General features: G+C 40.4%; 1 protein-coding gene across 2 annotated transcripts; it reads left to right on the forward strand.

The window, feature by feature from the left end:
• The first annotated feature begins 342 nt into the window (after positions 1-342).
• rab23 (RAB23, member RAS oncogene family) lies at positions 343-11,297 on the forward strand. Of its 2 annotated transcripts, none has more exons than XM_061790501.1 (7): positions 343-664; positions 5,736-5,972; positions 6,043-6,128; positions 7,646-7,802; positions 7,913-7,995; positions 8,965-9,057; positions 9,139-11,297. In XM_061790501.1, exons 2-7 carry the CDS (start codon positions 5,749-5,751, stop codon positions 9,270-9,272), a joined length of 777 nt encoding a protein of 258 aa, XP_061646485.1. In that variant the 5' UTR covers positions 343-664; positions 5,736-5,748; the 3' UTR covers positions 9,273-11,297. The 2 variants fall into 2 exon arrangements, with proteins under 2 accessions (XP_061646485.1, XP_061646484.1); XM_061790500.1 differs by lacking the exon at positions 343-664 and adding an exon at positions 690-837.
• Positions 11,298-13,267: the final 1,970 nt, after the last annotated feature.

A 13,267-nucleotide genomic window follows, 5' to 3' on the forward strand; every position in this document is an offset into this window, starting at 1 on the left:
CAGGCTTGCTTGATTTGATGTTGTGGTAAGGGTTACTAATGATAGTTAGAAGCATGCAATCAACTCAAGCTGATATTAACGCTTGGTCTGACAGGCTATTATCATAATTCATGAATTTGGCTAACCATAACTTTTGACCCCAAGTATTGTAATTGTATCTTTGTGTTGGGGTTTTCAACAAAACGCACTAAAGGATCCCACTAGAACAGTGGTCCACAACCACCGGGAAGCGGGCCGCTGTTTAAAATGAGCGCTTTGTATATTTGTGACTTAGGACTACAAATGCTCCCATGAGCTTTGAGCGCTGACGTCACACCTCGCGCAGGCTCCGCTGCCTAGCAACAAACATTAGCGAGCTAGCAATGCAACCTAGCCGCTGTCGTGCGCTACGTAGCTGGTTCGCAGCAGCCACGGCTTGCGGCTGGGTGCTGGCTGGAACGCCGATTAATCTTACATCGACCTGCTTGTATTTACTGTTAGGAGGCTTCGCTTTTTGTGTATTTGTAGTAGCCATTCGCAAGGCGACATTATCAGGAGGAGCAAATTTTATTTAATTTTATTTTTTTCTGCTGCTCAAATTGAGCTAACCGCGGCCAAGTTATTTCGGTGTCAAGAGTCACTTTCTTCTCATCTGATGTTGTCCACGACCCGAACGTTATTCCAGGTAAGTGATGCGCCCGTTTCTGATGCGGTTTTCTTTACTTGTCACCCCCGCTGGCCAGCAGGGCTACACAAGCAGCTGCTGGCCACTTGAGAGCCCCTTATGGACTCGGAGGAGGTCAAGCTACGGGCGTCAGTAACAGCGCACAATGACAGACAAGAGTGGACGCAGCTCAAGTCAGTTTATCGACAACCTTCTCACGTTTTGCGTTAATGGTACCTTTTCTTGCGGCCTGGTTGAGATAACAAATGGTTGTGCTCAGAGGCGTGGCCGTGAAGCTGAACAGATGCCATCTTCTATCAATTGTCCATGTTCTTTTATCCATGTTCTTAATCAAAATCCTTACCTGAGGGGGGTGAGGGAGGGGGGCTGGGATAGCAGTCACTTAAAAATGTTTTTTTTTTTTATCACGTGCCACAAGCAAATGTCTTATGCACTACTATTTATAGACTGTATATCACTCACTGAGTACAGCGTTTGCACAATTTGATTAGATTCACTATACAGGAGCTGTACTGAAAAAAAAAATCTGCCTTTGCAAAGATGATCATGTTCAGGTTTGCATTGCATCATGCTGTGAAATACAGTATTTAAAGTCATGTCACAAACAGTGGATACAAAGGTTAATTTTGTACCTTTTGCCCTTTAGGGGAAGAATATATATATATATATATATATATATATATATATATATATTTTGCCATTGTACTTTTAAATTGCCCGTAGGTATGAATGTGAGTGCGAACAGTTGTTTGTTTATGTGCTCTGCCATTGGCTGGCAACCAGTTCAGGGTGTACCCCGCCTCCTGCCCACAGTTAGCTGGGATAGGCTCCACCACGCCCGCGACCCTTGTGAGGGGAAACAGTGTAGAAAATGGATGGATGTCAGTGTACTACGGTGGCCGAGACAGGTCACAACAATTGTAAACGCCACAAAAAAATCTAAAGGCTCACAAAACAACGAAATTAGCACACAACGGAAATGTAAATGCCACAAACAATGAAATTAAAACACAACGGAAATGCAAATGCCACAACATAACAGAGTATACTGTTGTTGGCATAGACAGATGAACAACAATTGTATTATTTATTACAAATAAATAATTTTCTGACTAATTGGATCATTTCCCGCAGCATGCCTGATGATCTCTCATGATATACACTATTGTGCCACGGCACTGGTTGAGAATCACTGAGCTAAATAACCCATCAATATTAGAAAAACCTAGCGGTCTAAAAATTCATCGATTAATCCACAACTAAACTAAATATTCTCAGATTTCTGTAGTACTCCATGAAAGCAGTGTTTAATCGAAATAAAATATTTGTAAACTTCTGCTTTTACTTTGGAAAACAATGATCAACATTTTTTACTATTTTCTGGCACATTATGGACCAAACCGATTAACTGTAACTGAATCATAATCAATTTGTGGATTTTCTGCACTGTCAATTTGAAATATTGTAATTTTTTTTAATAAAGTGATGGAAATGATTATTTTTTAATCAGATTCATCGATTCATAGGAACAACAGGTCAGGACTCGCCTTTTAAAGCCACACACATTCAATGTCACAGATACTACTAATACAAATAATAATAATAATCATAATAAAAGATGAAAATCACAAAAATGACAATCCTTTACAATCAATGACTGGCTGTAGTGTGGAGCCAAAGGACAACACCAAAGTTTCCATCCATCCATCCATTTTCTACCGCTTATCCGAAGTCGGGTCGCGGGAGCAGTAGCTTTACCAGGGACACCCAGACTTCCCTCTCCCCAGCCACTTCATCCAGCTCTTCCGGGGGGATCCAGAGGCTTTCCCAGGCCAGCTGAAGCACGTAGTCCTGGGTCGTCCCTGGGGTCTCCTCCCGGTGGGACGTGCCGGAACACTTCACCATGAAGGCGTCCGGGAGGCATCCGAATCAGATGCCACAGCCACCTCATCTGGCTCCTCTCGATGTGGAGGAGCAAGGGGTCAACTCTGAGATCCTCCCGGATGACCGAGGTTCTCACCCTATCTCTAAGGGAGAGCCCGGACACCCGGCGGAGGAAATTCATTTCGGCCGCTTGTATCCGGGATCTTGTTCTTTCTGTCACGACCCACAGCTCGTGATGTAGGTGAGGGTAGGAACGTAGATCAACCGGTAAATTGAGCGCTTCGCCTTTCGGCTTAGCTCCTCCTTTACCACAACGAATCGATACAAAGTCCGCATCACTGCAGACGCTGCACCGATCTGCCTGTCGATCTCCCGTTCCATTCTTCCCTCACTCGTGAACAAGACCCCAAGATACTTAAACTCCTCCACTTGGGGCAGGATCTCATCCCCGACCCGGAGCGGGCACACCACCCTTTTCCGACTGAGGACCATGGTCTCAGATTTGGAGGTGTTGATTCTCATCCCAGCCGCTTCACACTCAGCTGAGAACTGCTCCGGTGAGAGTTGGAGATCACGGCTTGATGAAGCCAACAGAACCACATCATCTGCAAAGTTTCCTTCCCAGAGATATGATGCTTGGCCACTTATTTGTGGCTCTTGTTACCCTCACTTTGGTCTTCAGTATGTGAAACGCATGCTGAATTGGCTTCAGATCAGGCCACTGACTTGGCCCTTCAAGAAAATTGTCATTTTTTAAAAACTCAAGTTCATTTTATATCTTTAGGGTTCATTTTCATCTACATTAATTGCCATCCTATCAGTTTGTTTGAGATATTGAATTGCAGTGTTTTAGTAAGCTCTTACGTGTGGATACTGCATATTAGGGTTGGGAACAATAAACCAATGGGACTGGATATCCGTTCGTAAAGTCGGTAGCCGACTCCATTATCCACACAAAATCCGGCAGGAATCCTTAGATACATCGGTTGTATGGCTGTGGACCGGATATCGTAAGGCTAGGAATCGGTTGCCTGAGGCTTTATGATTTTCATCTCATAAAACAAGCATGAGAGGTCTCGCACTGTGCTCCACAGGTAACGTTATGTTTACACCAAAGAAAGCAGTGTGGATACTAGCGACACTAGTAATTTAACTACAGTTAACCGTAGGGTCATTAATTCAACATCAAATAGCTTTTAAGTAGTTACACTACTTTCGTGGTCACAGCGATAGCAAAGTACCATTCCCACAGAAGTTTTAAACATTGAATGCAATGTCACGTTACATACCTTATCTCAAGTCCGCCGTTGACACCGGGGCTGGCAGCGAAATGTGCGCTGCAGATTGTAAACATGCAGATAATATGGAAAAGGTAGGTCTCGGCAATTCCCATGGGCTACAACTCGGCAAACTTCTCGAGTCCTCGCAGTCCACTTATACGTTCCAGTGTTGGTACGGTGCGACCCTAAAAAGAAACGGCCTCATGCCAGAGATTCCCAACCCGACTGCATATGCCATGTTATGTTTTTATAATTAGAAAATAGAAATGTTAGCCAAACTGCTTAGGATCATGATGTTTTCTGGCAAAGTGTAATATACCTTTATTTACATTCATGAAGGCATCACTTGATCGTGGATTTTGACAGTGATACACCAACTTTTTCTAGAATATTCTTTATTGTTGTTGTTGGGTTTTTCTTTGCCAAGGAAAGGATTCTGTCATCATCGAATATCGTTGTTGTGCATGGACTTCAGGCCTTTTGATGTTGATTTGATTACACCAAATACTGCATATGAACTTTCCCAACATGGTAACAAACTAGATTCAGTAAGTTCAAGTTGTCTGTAAATTGAAGTTAAATTTAAAGTTGCCTTGTTTCACTTGTTTGTGATTTAATGAATCAGTTGTTTGTCCAACTGTACTGTAAATATTTTTCTGGTTGTGAGTGGAATCCTGACAGGCTCTTCTTGGGCACCCTGGCCATGCTGTCTATGTCCACTGGGAACAGCTTTCCCTCAATATGTTGTTTAGCGTTACACCCAGCAGCCACACGCCTGTCACAGACCACGTTGCCATGCGGAATCCGCAGCCCGCAGTGCCGATGGAAGAATAAACACATCAAACAGCTTCTACAAACAAGCCCACTGTAAAATTTATAGCTCTTCCAACCAGGCTCACATTGGACTCACTCTGGACTCTCTTATTTCTTCTAGTTATTTGACAGGGCTAAATTAATCTCCTAAAGTCTGGAAGATGAACCCAAAGTTTTTAATTAATGTGCGACCTGAAGAAGCAATAGCTTTAATAATCTTTAGGGCTGAGCTGTGCAGGGGGGAGCATTTCGTAAAATATTTGAAACCTTGGATTGTAAGCTTTGTTTAGCACGGTCCTGCATGTATTGGGATTGGAAGACTAGGAACAATATTATGTATTATACTCATTATGTATCATAATTAGCACGGTGAACGACTGGTTAGAGCATCTGCCTCACAGTTCTGAGGACCGGGGTTCAAATCCCGGCCCCGCCTGTGTGGAGTTTGCATGCTCTCCCCGTGCCTGCGTTGGTTTTCTGCGGACACTCAGGTTTCCTCCCACATCCCAAAACATGCATAGTAGGTTAATTGAAGACTCTAAAATGTACATTTGATAGCATCATTAATCTGGATTGTATTGTTTTATTTTACAAGATGCATTGGATTTATAGTAATTTGTCTGCTGCAGATTTTTTATTTTATTTATTTATTTATTTACTCTTAATATAAGTATGGGGTGGGTCAAGCTACTACTGCTACTAGGCAGGGCCACTATCCTCGAATCATGCTTTCATCCGATAATATAGTGAGGGAAATTTTAAGTATTTTCAGTGAGATAACGAATACGGGATCCACAACAATGCATAGTTTTAGCTTTTACTAGTTTACTAGGCTATATTACATGAGAGCATTGTGAGGGGGTCACATGAAATAACATCTTGTATTTTTTTTTTAAACTGTGGCTTGATATTTGTTTATGCCCTTACCTACAGCAGCCCAGGTCCTGCTTGAAAAAGAGATTTTTCTCTCAGTGTGACTTTTTTACCAGGTTAAATACAGGATAACGGCAGCACGCACTGGGGGGTTTTACTTTTTTTGTTTTTTACTTTTTAATACAGTAAATCTATTCAAACAGTATATTTTATCCTTACAGGGGGTTTACGCGTATGTGTCACCTTGGTGAAAACGTGCCCCATCGACGTCAAAGTGAGACGAGCAACCAAGGCGGCGCCACCATGCTGGAGGAGGACATGGAAGTGGCCATCAAGGTGGTCGTGGTGGGCAACGGTGCTGTGGGGAAGTCCAGCATGATCCAGCGCTACTGCAAAGGTGTCTTCACCAAGGATTACAAAAAGACCATCGGAGTGGACTTCCTCGAAAGGCAAATCATGTAGGCGACAAGAAACCCTGATGTAGGCTGATGTCATGGTGACTCATCTTATTTGCTGTCTCGTTGATAGTGTGAATGACGAAGATGTTCGCCTTATGTTGTGGGACACAGCTGGCCAGGAGGAGTTTGATGCCATCACTAAGGCATACTACCGCGGTAAGAAACCACCATTCACAGGTTATTCAACATGGGTTTTATTGTACATCTGCAGTCCACTATTCAATACAGGTACACACACTAGCAATGGTGTTGCCATGCTGACTATTCACTGGCCACAACATTAGATAAATTCACTCGAATGAGCTGTGTCAAATACTATCCCTTTTCAAAAATATGGCTTTTGATGGTATTAAAGTAAAAATATTAAAATTCTGCTAGTAGTGTGTAGTGGTGTAGAACTGAATGGCATCATATGATTTATCAATTACAGTAATCCCCCGCTATTCAAGGGGGATAGGGACCGAGCCCAGCTGTGATTAGCGAAAAACCATGAGTAATTGACATACCTCTAAAAATTTTTAGAATTGCCTGAATTGATTGTTTAACCAGTAAATATACCACGGTCTATGACCACAAACAAATTTTCCAACGTTACCCCTAAAAAAAAAAGATTATTTGAGTTTGAAAAAATTCACTCTAAGTACACATGTACATGCGGCAAAGGCTTTCTATAACTTTCACTGACAACCCAGGCTAAACTTAGCTCCTTCCCGACATACAAAGCTTGTCTCTAAGTCGAGGTGTATCACTTCAACATAATTCCTTGACACCAATTACTGTACTACTTTGCTTTTTAGACAGGGCTTTGACACCTTAAGCTTTGTGTATGCTTGACGCATGTACTATATGTTCCGCGCGGAAATGAGATGTGCGCAATCAGGCCAACACAACTTTTGCAGCATTTATACTTATACGGGCTTGCCCCCGCTGTTAGGTGATATTCTCCCAGGCTGTTGGGGGCAGTATGGAGCATCTATGGCGTATGAACAACACTATCACCATAATAGAAGTAGAAAACACTGTTGTTTCTCCCACCCCCGCCCCCCCGTTGGTAGGAGCTCTTGCTCGTTGACCGTGTTTTTCCGCATAGTTCCAAATTTTTGGAGGTGCGCAATGCGAAAAACCTGGGCCTTGCAGACGCCGCACGAAGGGGTGTGGTTGCTGAAATGACGTAATTTCGCAGCGCAGAGCTGTGCGGGCCTCGTGGCTGCATTAAGAATAAAGGCTTTTAGGGCATTTTAGATATAGCACAAAAAATGCCAATATATTTTTAGGTGAATTCATGAATATTAAACCATGAATATGCAGAGGATTACTGTATTTTAGTTAAATTGTTCTTTTTAATGCTTTTTTTCTGGTTGGAAGAGGTTTTTTTTTTTTTCTTTAGCAAATGATGCATGCATTTTAAAAGGAAGATTCATACATACTAAAGACGAAAGTATCTATCAAGGTGCTGTTTGTCATGCTGAATGCCAGTCACATTATCTTTGTACAGGCCAAATTTTTGATTCAGCTTTTTGGATGTAATTAGATTGGGCAGGTGTCCCTAATGAAGTGCCTAGTGGGTGTTAAATTCAATCCACAAAGCAAATCTACTGTGACACTGTTCTGACAATATGCAGGTGTTGAGAATAAATTATGTATGGTGCCTGGTGGTGTGTTTAACTTTACAGGCGCCCAAGCGTGCGTGCTGGTGTTCTCGACTACAGACAGAGATTCCTTTCTGGCTATTGACAATTGGAAGGAGAAGATCGAAGCAGAGGTCGGAGATATTCCCACAGTTCTTGTGCAAAATAAAATTGACCTCCTGGAAGAAAGTGTTATAAAAAAGTAGGTTGTTTCTCATGTACTCCAACAGTAACACAATTGCATTTTAAGTATAAATACTGGTAATGTTGAAATTAATTCTTATTCGAGTGTATTCTTCATTTGTGTCATAGTGAGGAGGCGGAGGGCTTGGCCAAGAGGCTTAAATTTAGATTTTACCGAGCTTCGGTGAAAGAAGACTTGAATGTCACAGAGGGTAAGTTATTGAAAATATGATCTAATGTAGTATTAATTGTCTAAAAGGTCTAACCATATTGACTTTAAAATTAACACATTGTTAAACACATTAAAAATTGCCAATTACATAATCATGTACAATGTAATAAGATTCAATACAAGGAGTGTATAAAAAAGTGTTCTTGCAGAGATAATAATGGTCACTTCTGACGGACACTCTGAGCAAAATATTAATAGAACAATAGAATAGAATAGTTAATAGAATTGTAGAATAGATTAGAATAATAATTAATCGAAGAAAAGTGTGGCATCATACGTAAAGCGATTTGTAGTATAGTTTTGCCAGCATTGTGTGTTTTGCTTCAGGGCTCGTGCTAGAGTGAAGGCTAACTTTTAAACCACTTGGGTAAATAAAAATTTGCAGCAATACGTTCTGACAAACACATTATGTGAAGATGGGAAAAGAAAGATGAGCCAAATTCTATCTATCTATCTTGAATGTAGGGGAACACATGATACTGTTTACATTAAATATATTGTAATGTAAAAATGCTAAGTGACCTATTTATTCCAGGCTCAAACTGTCACAATCATAATAGCGCCATTAACTGTAAAGGTTTTATAATTTCATCATTCTTCTTTTAACGTTATCTGTCGTGTATAAAGAGCGAGAATATAAAGTAATATTACTCACCCTTTGAAGACTCAGCAACATTAACGCATTTACAGAGTGAGACTGTCACATTCACATAGTGGCGTTTTAACTAATTTCTGGAATTAAACTGATTTATATCTGTCTGTCAAAAACGGTAATAGCCAAAGAAAAACACACTTGGCGTTATTTCCTAACGACGTGTCAGTTTTTGCTGTTAGTAAGAGCTAACATGAAAATGTAAAAAAAATATATCATCTAAAACATTTTAATGCTCATAGAAGTACACTAATTCTGCATGTCTTTTTTTCTTTGTATTGATATTTCGGTTTTCAGTGTTTAAATACTTAGCTGAGAAGTATCTTCAACAACTCAAACAGCAAACCGCAGAGGAGACAGAAGCACTACACTCAACAAGCAATAAAATAGGTAAGAAACCTTACTGTGACTGTATGTTTTTTTTTTTGCTTCCCCATAATGACATCATCCACACACTGTTTTTCCACGCAGGAGTTTTTAATACCACAAGTAGTAATCAGAGCAACCAGAGCTCCACCAATGGCAGAGAAGTCATCACACTGCGACCAAACAAACAAAGGACCAAGAAGAGTAAAAACCCATTCGGCAGCTGCAGTCTCCTCTAGACAAACACCAGTTTGTTTTTTTCATGCTGACCATCCACAGGTAGCCTCAGATAGAAACCAAAGTGCAAAGACTGGATATTATCTCGTTGCATTAACCCACCGTTTCATCTCCTTTTTAAGGTTTTCCATCCACATTAGTTTATACATTTCCCATTACATGCAGTCTCTCATGGTTACCGCTGCAGATATTTTTTCAGGTCATCACCTATTTTCACACAATTCACAGCTCATCACGGGCCAAAAAGGATGTCCACTTTTTCACAATTTTGGGCATTTATGTAAAAGGTTTGACAGCTTGATTACTCTAATTCCTCATTTCACCAGGAGGTAGAGCAGCCATTCTACTCTTAATTGTGTTTTCATCCTCCTCTATAATGGGACGCATGAGAAAAATCCAGAAGATGTCTGGTGGGATACATGGTTCTCTTTGACCATGCATTTGTATTTTTTTCAAGGAATATTTTCCCAATGACATTATACAGTCACCTCAACCTTTTTATTTGGGATTTTTCATATTTTACTGCAGTTGCTCATTCAAGTTTCAGCTGTTTATCTTTGTATGTAAATTAGAGGAGAAGCTGAGTATTTTAATACTCAGTAGGTTATAGTTTGGGTTATCTGGAACGAATTCAGCAGCTGGTCAAATTGATTTTTGTATAAATCACTTAAGTGTTGAGTGATATTTGAAGGTGTTAATGGCTTCCTGGTGCCAATTATTTACTTAACACAGCAGAGGTTTGAATGTAATCTTCAAATAATCACTTATGCTAATGTATAACCAAAAATGAATATTACCGGTACATGTGTACTTTACTGTCCACTCATCAATTTGTTTACAACATTTTGGCTGTCTGGCAAGTAACAGGAGGCAGACACACTTGAGTTCCTCCAGTCACACTCAGCTATTGGACGTTGATGTTTTGAATTGTAGTTATTTACATAATGTTTACTTTGGTATGACTTAAAGCAATGTATTACATTGTGAGGCATCAATTCGTCCATACATATTGTCTTAACTTTCCTAGCAGACATCAAGCTCAACATATGAGATTTGTATCTAATGCGGTATATTGTTTGGTTGTGGCTTGTTATCGTGCTGTTCTTCATTTGAACATCAAGGTGCACAGTTAGAAATTGGCCATCAGGATTGTAAGGTGGCTTTTAATATGCTTGTGTGTGCTGGAATATTAAACATTCAAATCATTCTCGATTAAAAGAGATGCTTCGTCTGCACTAAGCCATCTAAAACTGAAGATTGTTTTATCTCACGCTGGTCTAACAAGCACAAAGTCACAAGGTGTTTTAGAAAGGTCTCCTCTGTTAAATATCGTAATGTGAAATCACTTAACTTCTTAATTGTATTTAAATGAATATATAATACATTGGCGAATTACACATGCATGCATATTGATTTTCTTTTGGAACTGATTCTTGCATGTGTGGTGGTATCCAACATTCAAATATTAGTACTAGTGTATACTTTGGACAGTGCTATTGAAAGGAAAGTGGTGTAACTGTATTGCATGCAAAAGCCTTTTGTGACAAATCAGTGAATGTTCCATTATGGTTGCAAAGCCACAATGCCTTAACCATGTTTACATTGTTGTCCATTGACCTCAAGGAAACGTTTTAGTCCCCTAAAAATGGCCTGCACATCACATTTGTAGATAATCAATTCTTTACTTTGCCTTTTTGCTTTTTAACCGAATTGACTTCACGCACTTTATCAGTAAAATGGCATAATTATTAATTATAGTACCCAAGAACCAGAAATTTAAATGAATAATAGTTATGTGTTGTCACTCAGGTGTTGTCTGAATATCTGTCACAGACTTTCATTTTTGACATTTCATTGACATTTTCACATTTGCTACGAAAAAAAAGTTTGGTTTTAAGTCTTTGACGAAAACTAACAATTGTTGCATTTTTAGTTCGAACAAATGTAACCCTAAATGTGCCACACAGCTGTGCTCCAGCTGTCATGGTGTCGTAGGGAGAACTGAAATAAATGACTCTTTACTTTGGTCTCAGGCTTACTTGTTTAATGACGATCAGCAAAACTTCCCTGCAAATCCAAACCTTATGTGTCCATTGCACTTGTAATGTCACAGCAATACTTCTTATGTGAACATACAAGTCTTGAGAACTTGAAACATTTGAGTTTCACACGGCATTCTAAAAACATCTAAACAAAAATTTGCATGAGTACTGTTGTTGTTCCCTCAATAATCACTTATGGATTGTTTCTTAGTTTTCAACCTGTACTGTAACAGGACAATGGCTCTTTTACAAAGGTGCATTAGAACGGAATAGGATAATATAGAGCAATGTAGTTGAGAAAAAGTCTGAACTTTAACAAGGGATGGCCAAAATGAAATGGTTAGAAATTAGATATTATTGTCACAACATTATGACTATGACTTTTTTTCTTTTATAATGCGCCTTCATGCTTTTCAGACTACGTTTTAATGTGCATTTTTGACTGCCTTGAATATTCACAATTATTATTCTCATTAGAGAAAGGTTATCTTTGACATCTTGTGTTGGATATTGGCGAAATCTTCCCACTGCACACAAAGGCTTTACTTCCTGAGAATGTGAAGATCACGAGGAAATTATGACTGAAGAGACTTGAGCTTTGGCCCCCAGGTGCCTTGGACATCTTCTGCCATTCAAAATCAACAGGCTGCAGTAACCCCTCCGATGTTTAGGAATGGGTCAGAAAGCACAATGGTGTTCTTTCAAGTGATGTGGAAAAATAATCCCTGATAATTGACTGACTTGGAAGAAAATGAGTAGACTTGTAGAACCTGCTGGGAAAGGGAATGCAGTATTTCTTCAAATAGTGACTTCATCTCTAATAAACACCGTGCCCCTTATAAGGTCAAGTGCTCTCCACAGTCGAGTGAATGCCCCCAGTCACTGACCTGAGACAATCAAAAATGAATCCATGAAAGTAATCCTTGAAATTGAGAATGTAGTTAAAAAATAATAATAATATTGCAGCCCTATGGGGGGCACAAGGCAGTGCAAACTGTAGGCCGGTCCCAAGCCCAGATAAATGCAGAGGGTTGCGTCAGGAAGCGCAACCAGCTTAAAACTTTGCCAAACAAATATGAGCGTTCATCTAAAGAATTCCATACCGGATCAATCATGGCCCGGGTTAACAACGTCCGCCACCGGCGCCGTCAACCTGCAGGGCGCCGGTGGAAATTCAGCTACTGTGGGTCGAAGACGAAGGAGAGGTGGAAAGCGGGTTCTTAGGCAGAAAGAGAAGAGGAACGCACACAGTTTACAATTGAATGTGGGGACTTTGAATGTTGGGACTATGACAGGAAATCTCGGGAGTTGGTTGACATGATGATTAGGAGAAAGGTTGATATATGGTGTGTCCAGGAGACCAGGTGGAAAGGCAGTAAGGCTAGTAGTTTAGGGGCAAGGTTTAAATTATTTTACCATGGTGTAGATGGGAAGAAAAATGGAGTCGGAGTTATTTTAAAGGAAGAGTTAGCTAAGAATGTCTTGGAGGTGAAAAGAGTATCAGATCGATTGATGAGGATGAAATGTAATGTATAATGTGATTAGTGGCTATGCCCCACAGGTAGGATGTGACCCAGAGGTGAAAGAGAAATTCTGGAAGGAGCTAGACGAAGTAGGTCTGAGCATCCCAGACAGATAGAGAGTCGTGATTGGTGCAGATTGTAATGGACATGTTGGTGAAGGAAACAGGGGTGATGAAGATGTAACGGGTAAGTACGGCATCCAGGAAAGGAACTTGGAGGGACAGATTGTGGTAGACTTTGCCAAAAGGATGGAAATGGCTCTTTTTTCCAGAAGACGCAGGAACATAGGGTGACCTACAAGAGCGGAGGTAGAAGCACGTAGGTGGATTACATCTTGTGCAGACGATGTAATCTGAAGGAGGTTACCGACTATAAAGTAGTGGTAGGGGAGAGTGTGGCTAGACAGCATAGGATGGTGGTGTGTAAGATGAC

Source organism: Phyllopteryx taeniolatus, chromosome 11 (assembly GCF_024500385.1).
Source record: "Phyllopteryx taeniolatus isolate TA_2022b chromosome 11, UOR_Ptae_1.2, whole genome shotgun sequence".
Classification (NCBI taxonomy): Eukaryota; Metazoa; Chordata; class Actinopteri; order Syngnathiformes; family Syngnathidae; genus Phyllopteryx; species Phyllopteryx taeniolatus.

Bases quoted from the DNA above. Each gene is read 5' to 3' on its own strand.
- rab23 (XM_061790500.1), top strand. From the start codon at position 764: ATGGACTCGGAGGAGGTCAAGCTACGGGCGTCAGTAACAGCGCACAAT. The intron at 5,973-6,042 runs GTAGGCGACAAG...TCTCGTTGATAG, and splicing joins TTCCTCGAAAGGCAAATCAT to TGTGAATGACGAAGATGTTC. The intron at 6,129-7,645 runs GTAAGAAACCAC...TTAACTTTACAG, and splicing joins CACTAAGGCATACTACCGCG to GCGCCCAAGCGTGCGTGCTG.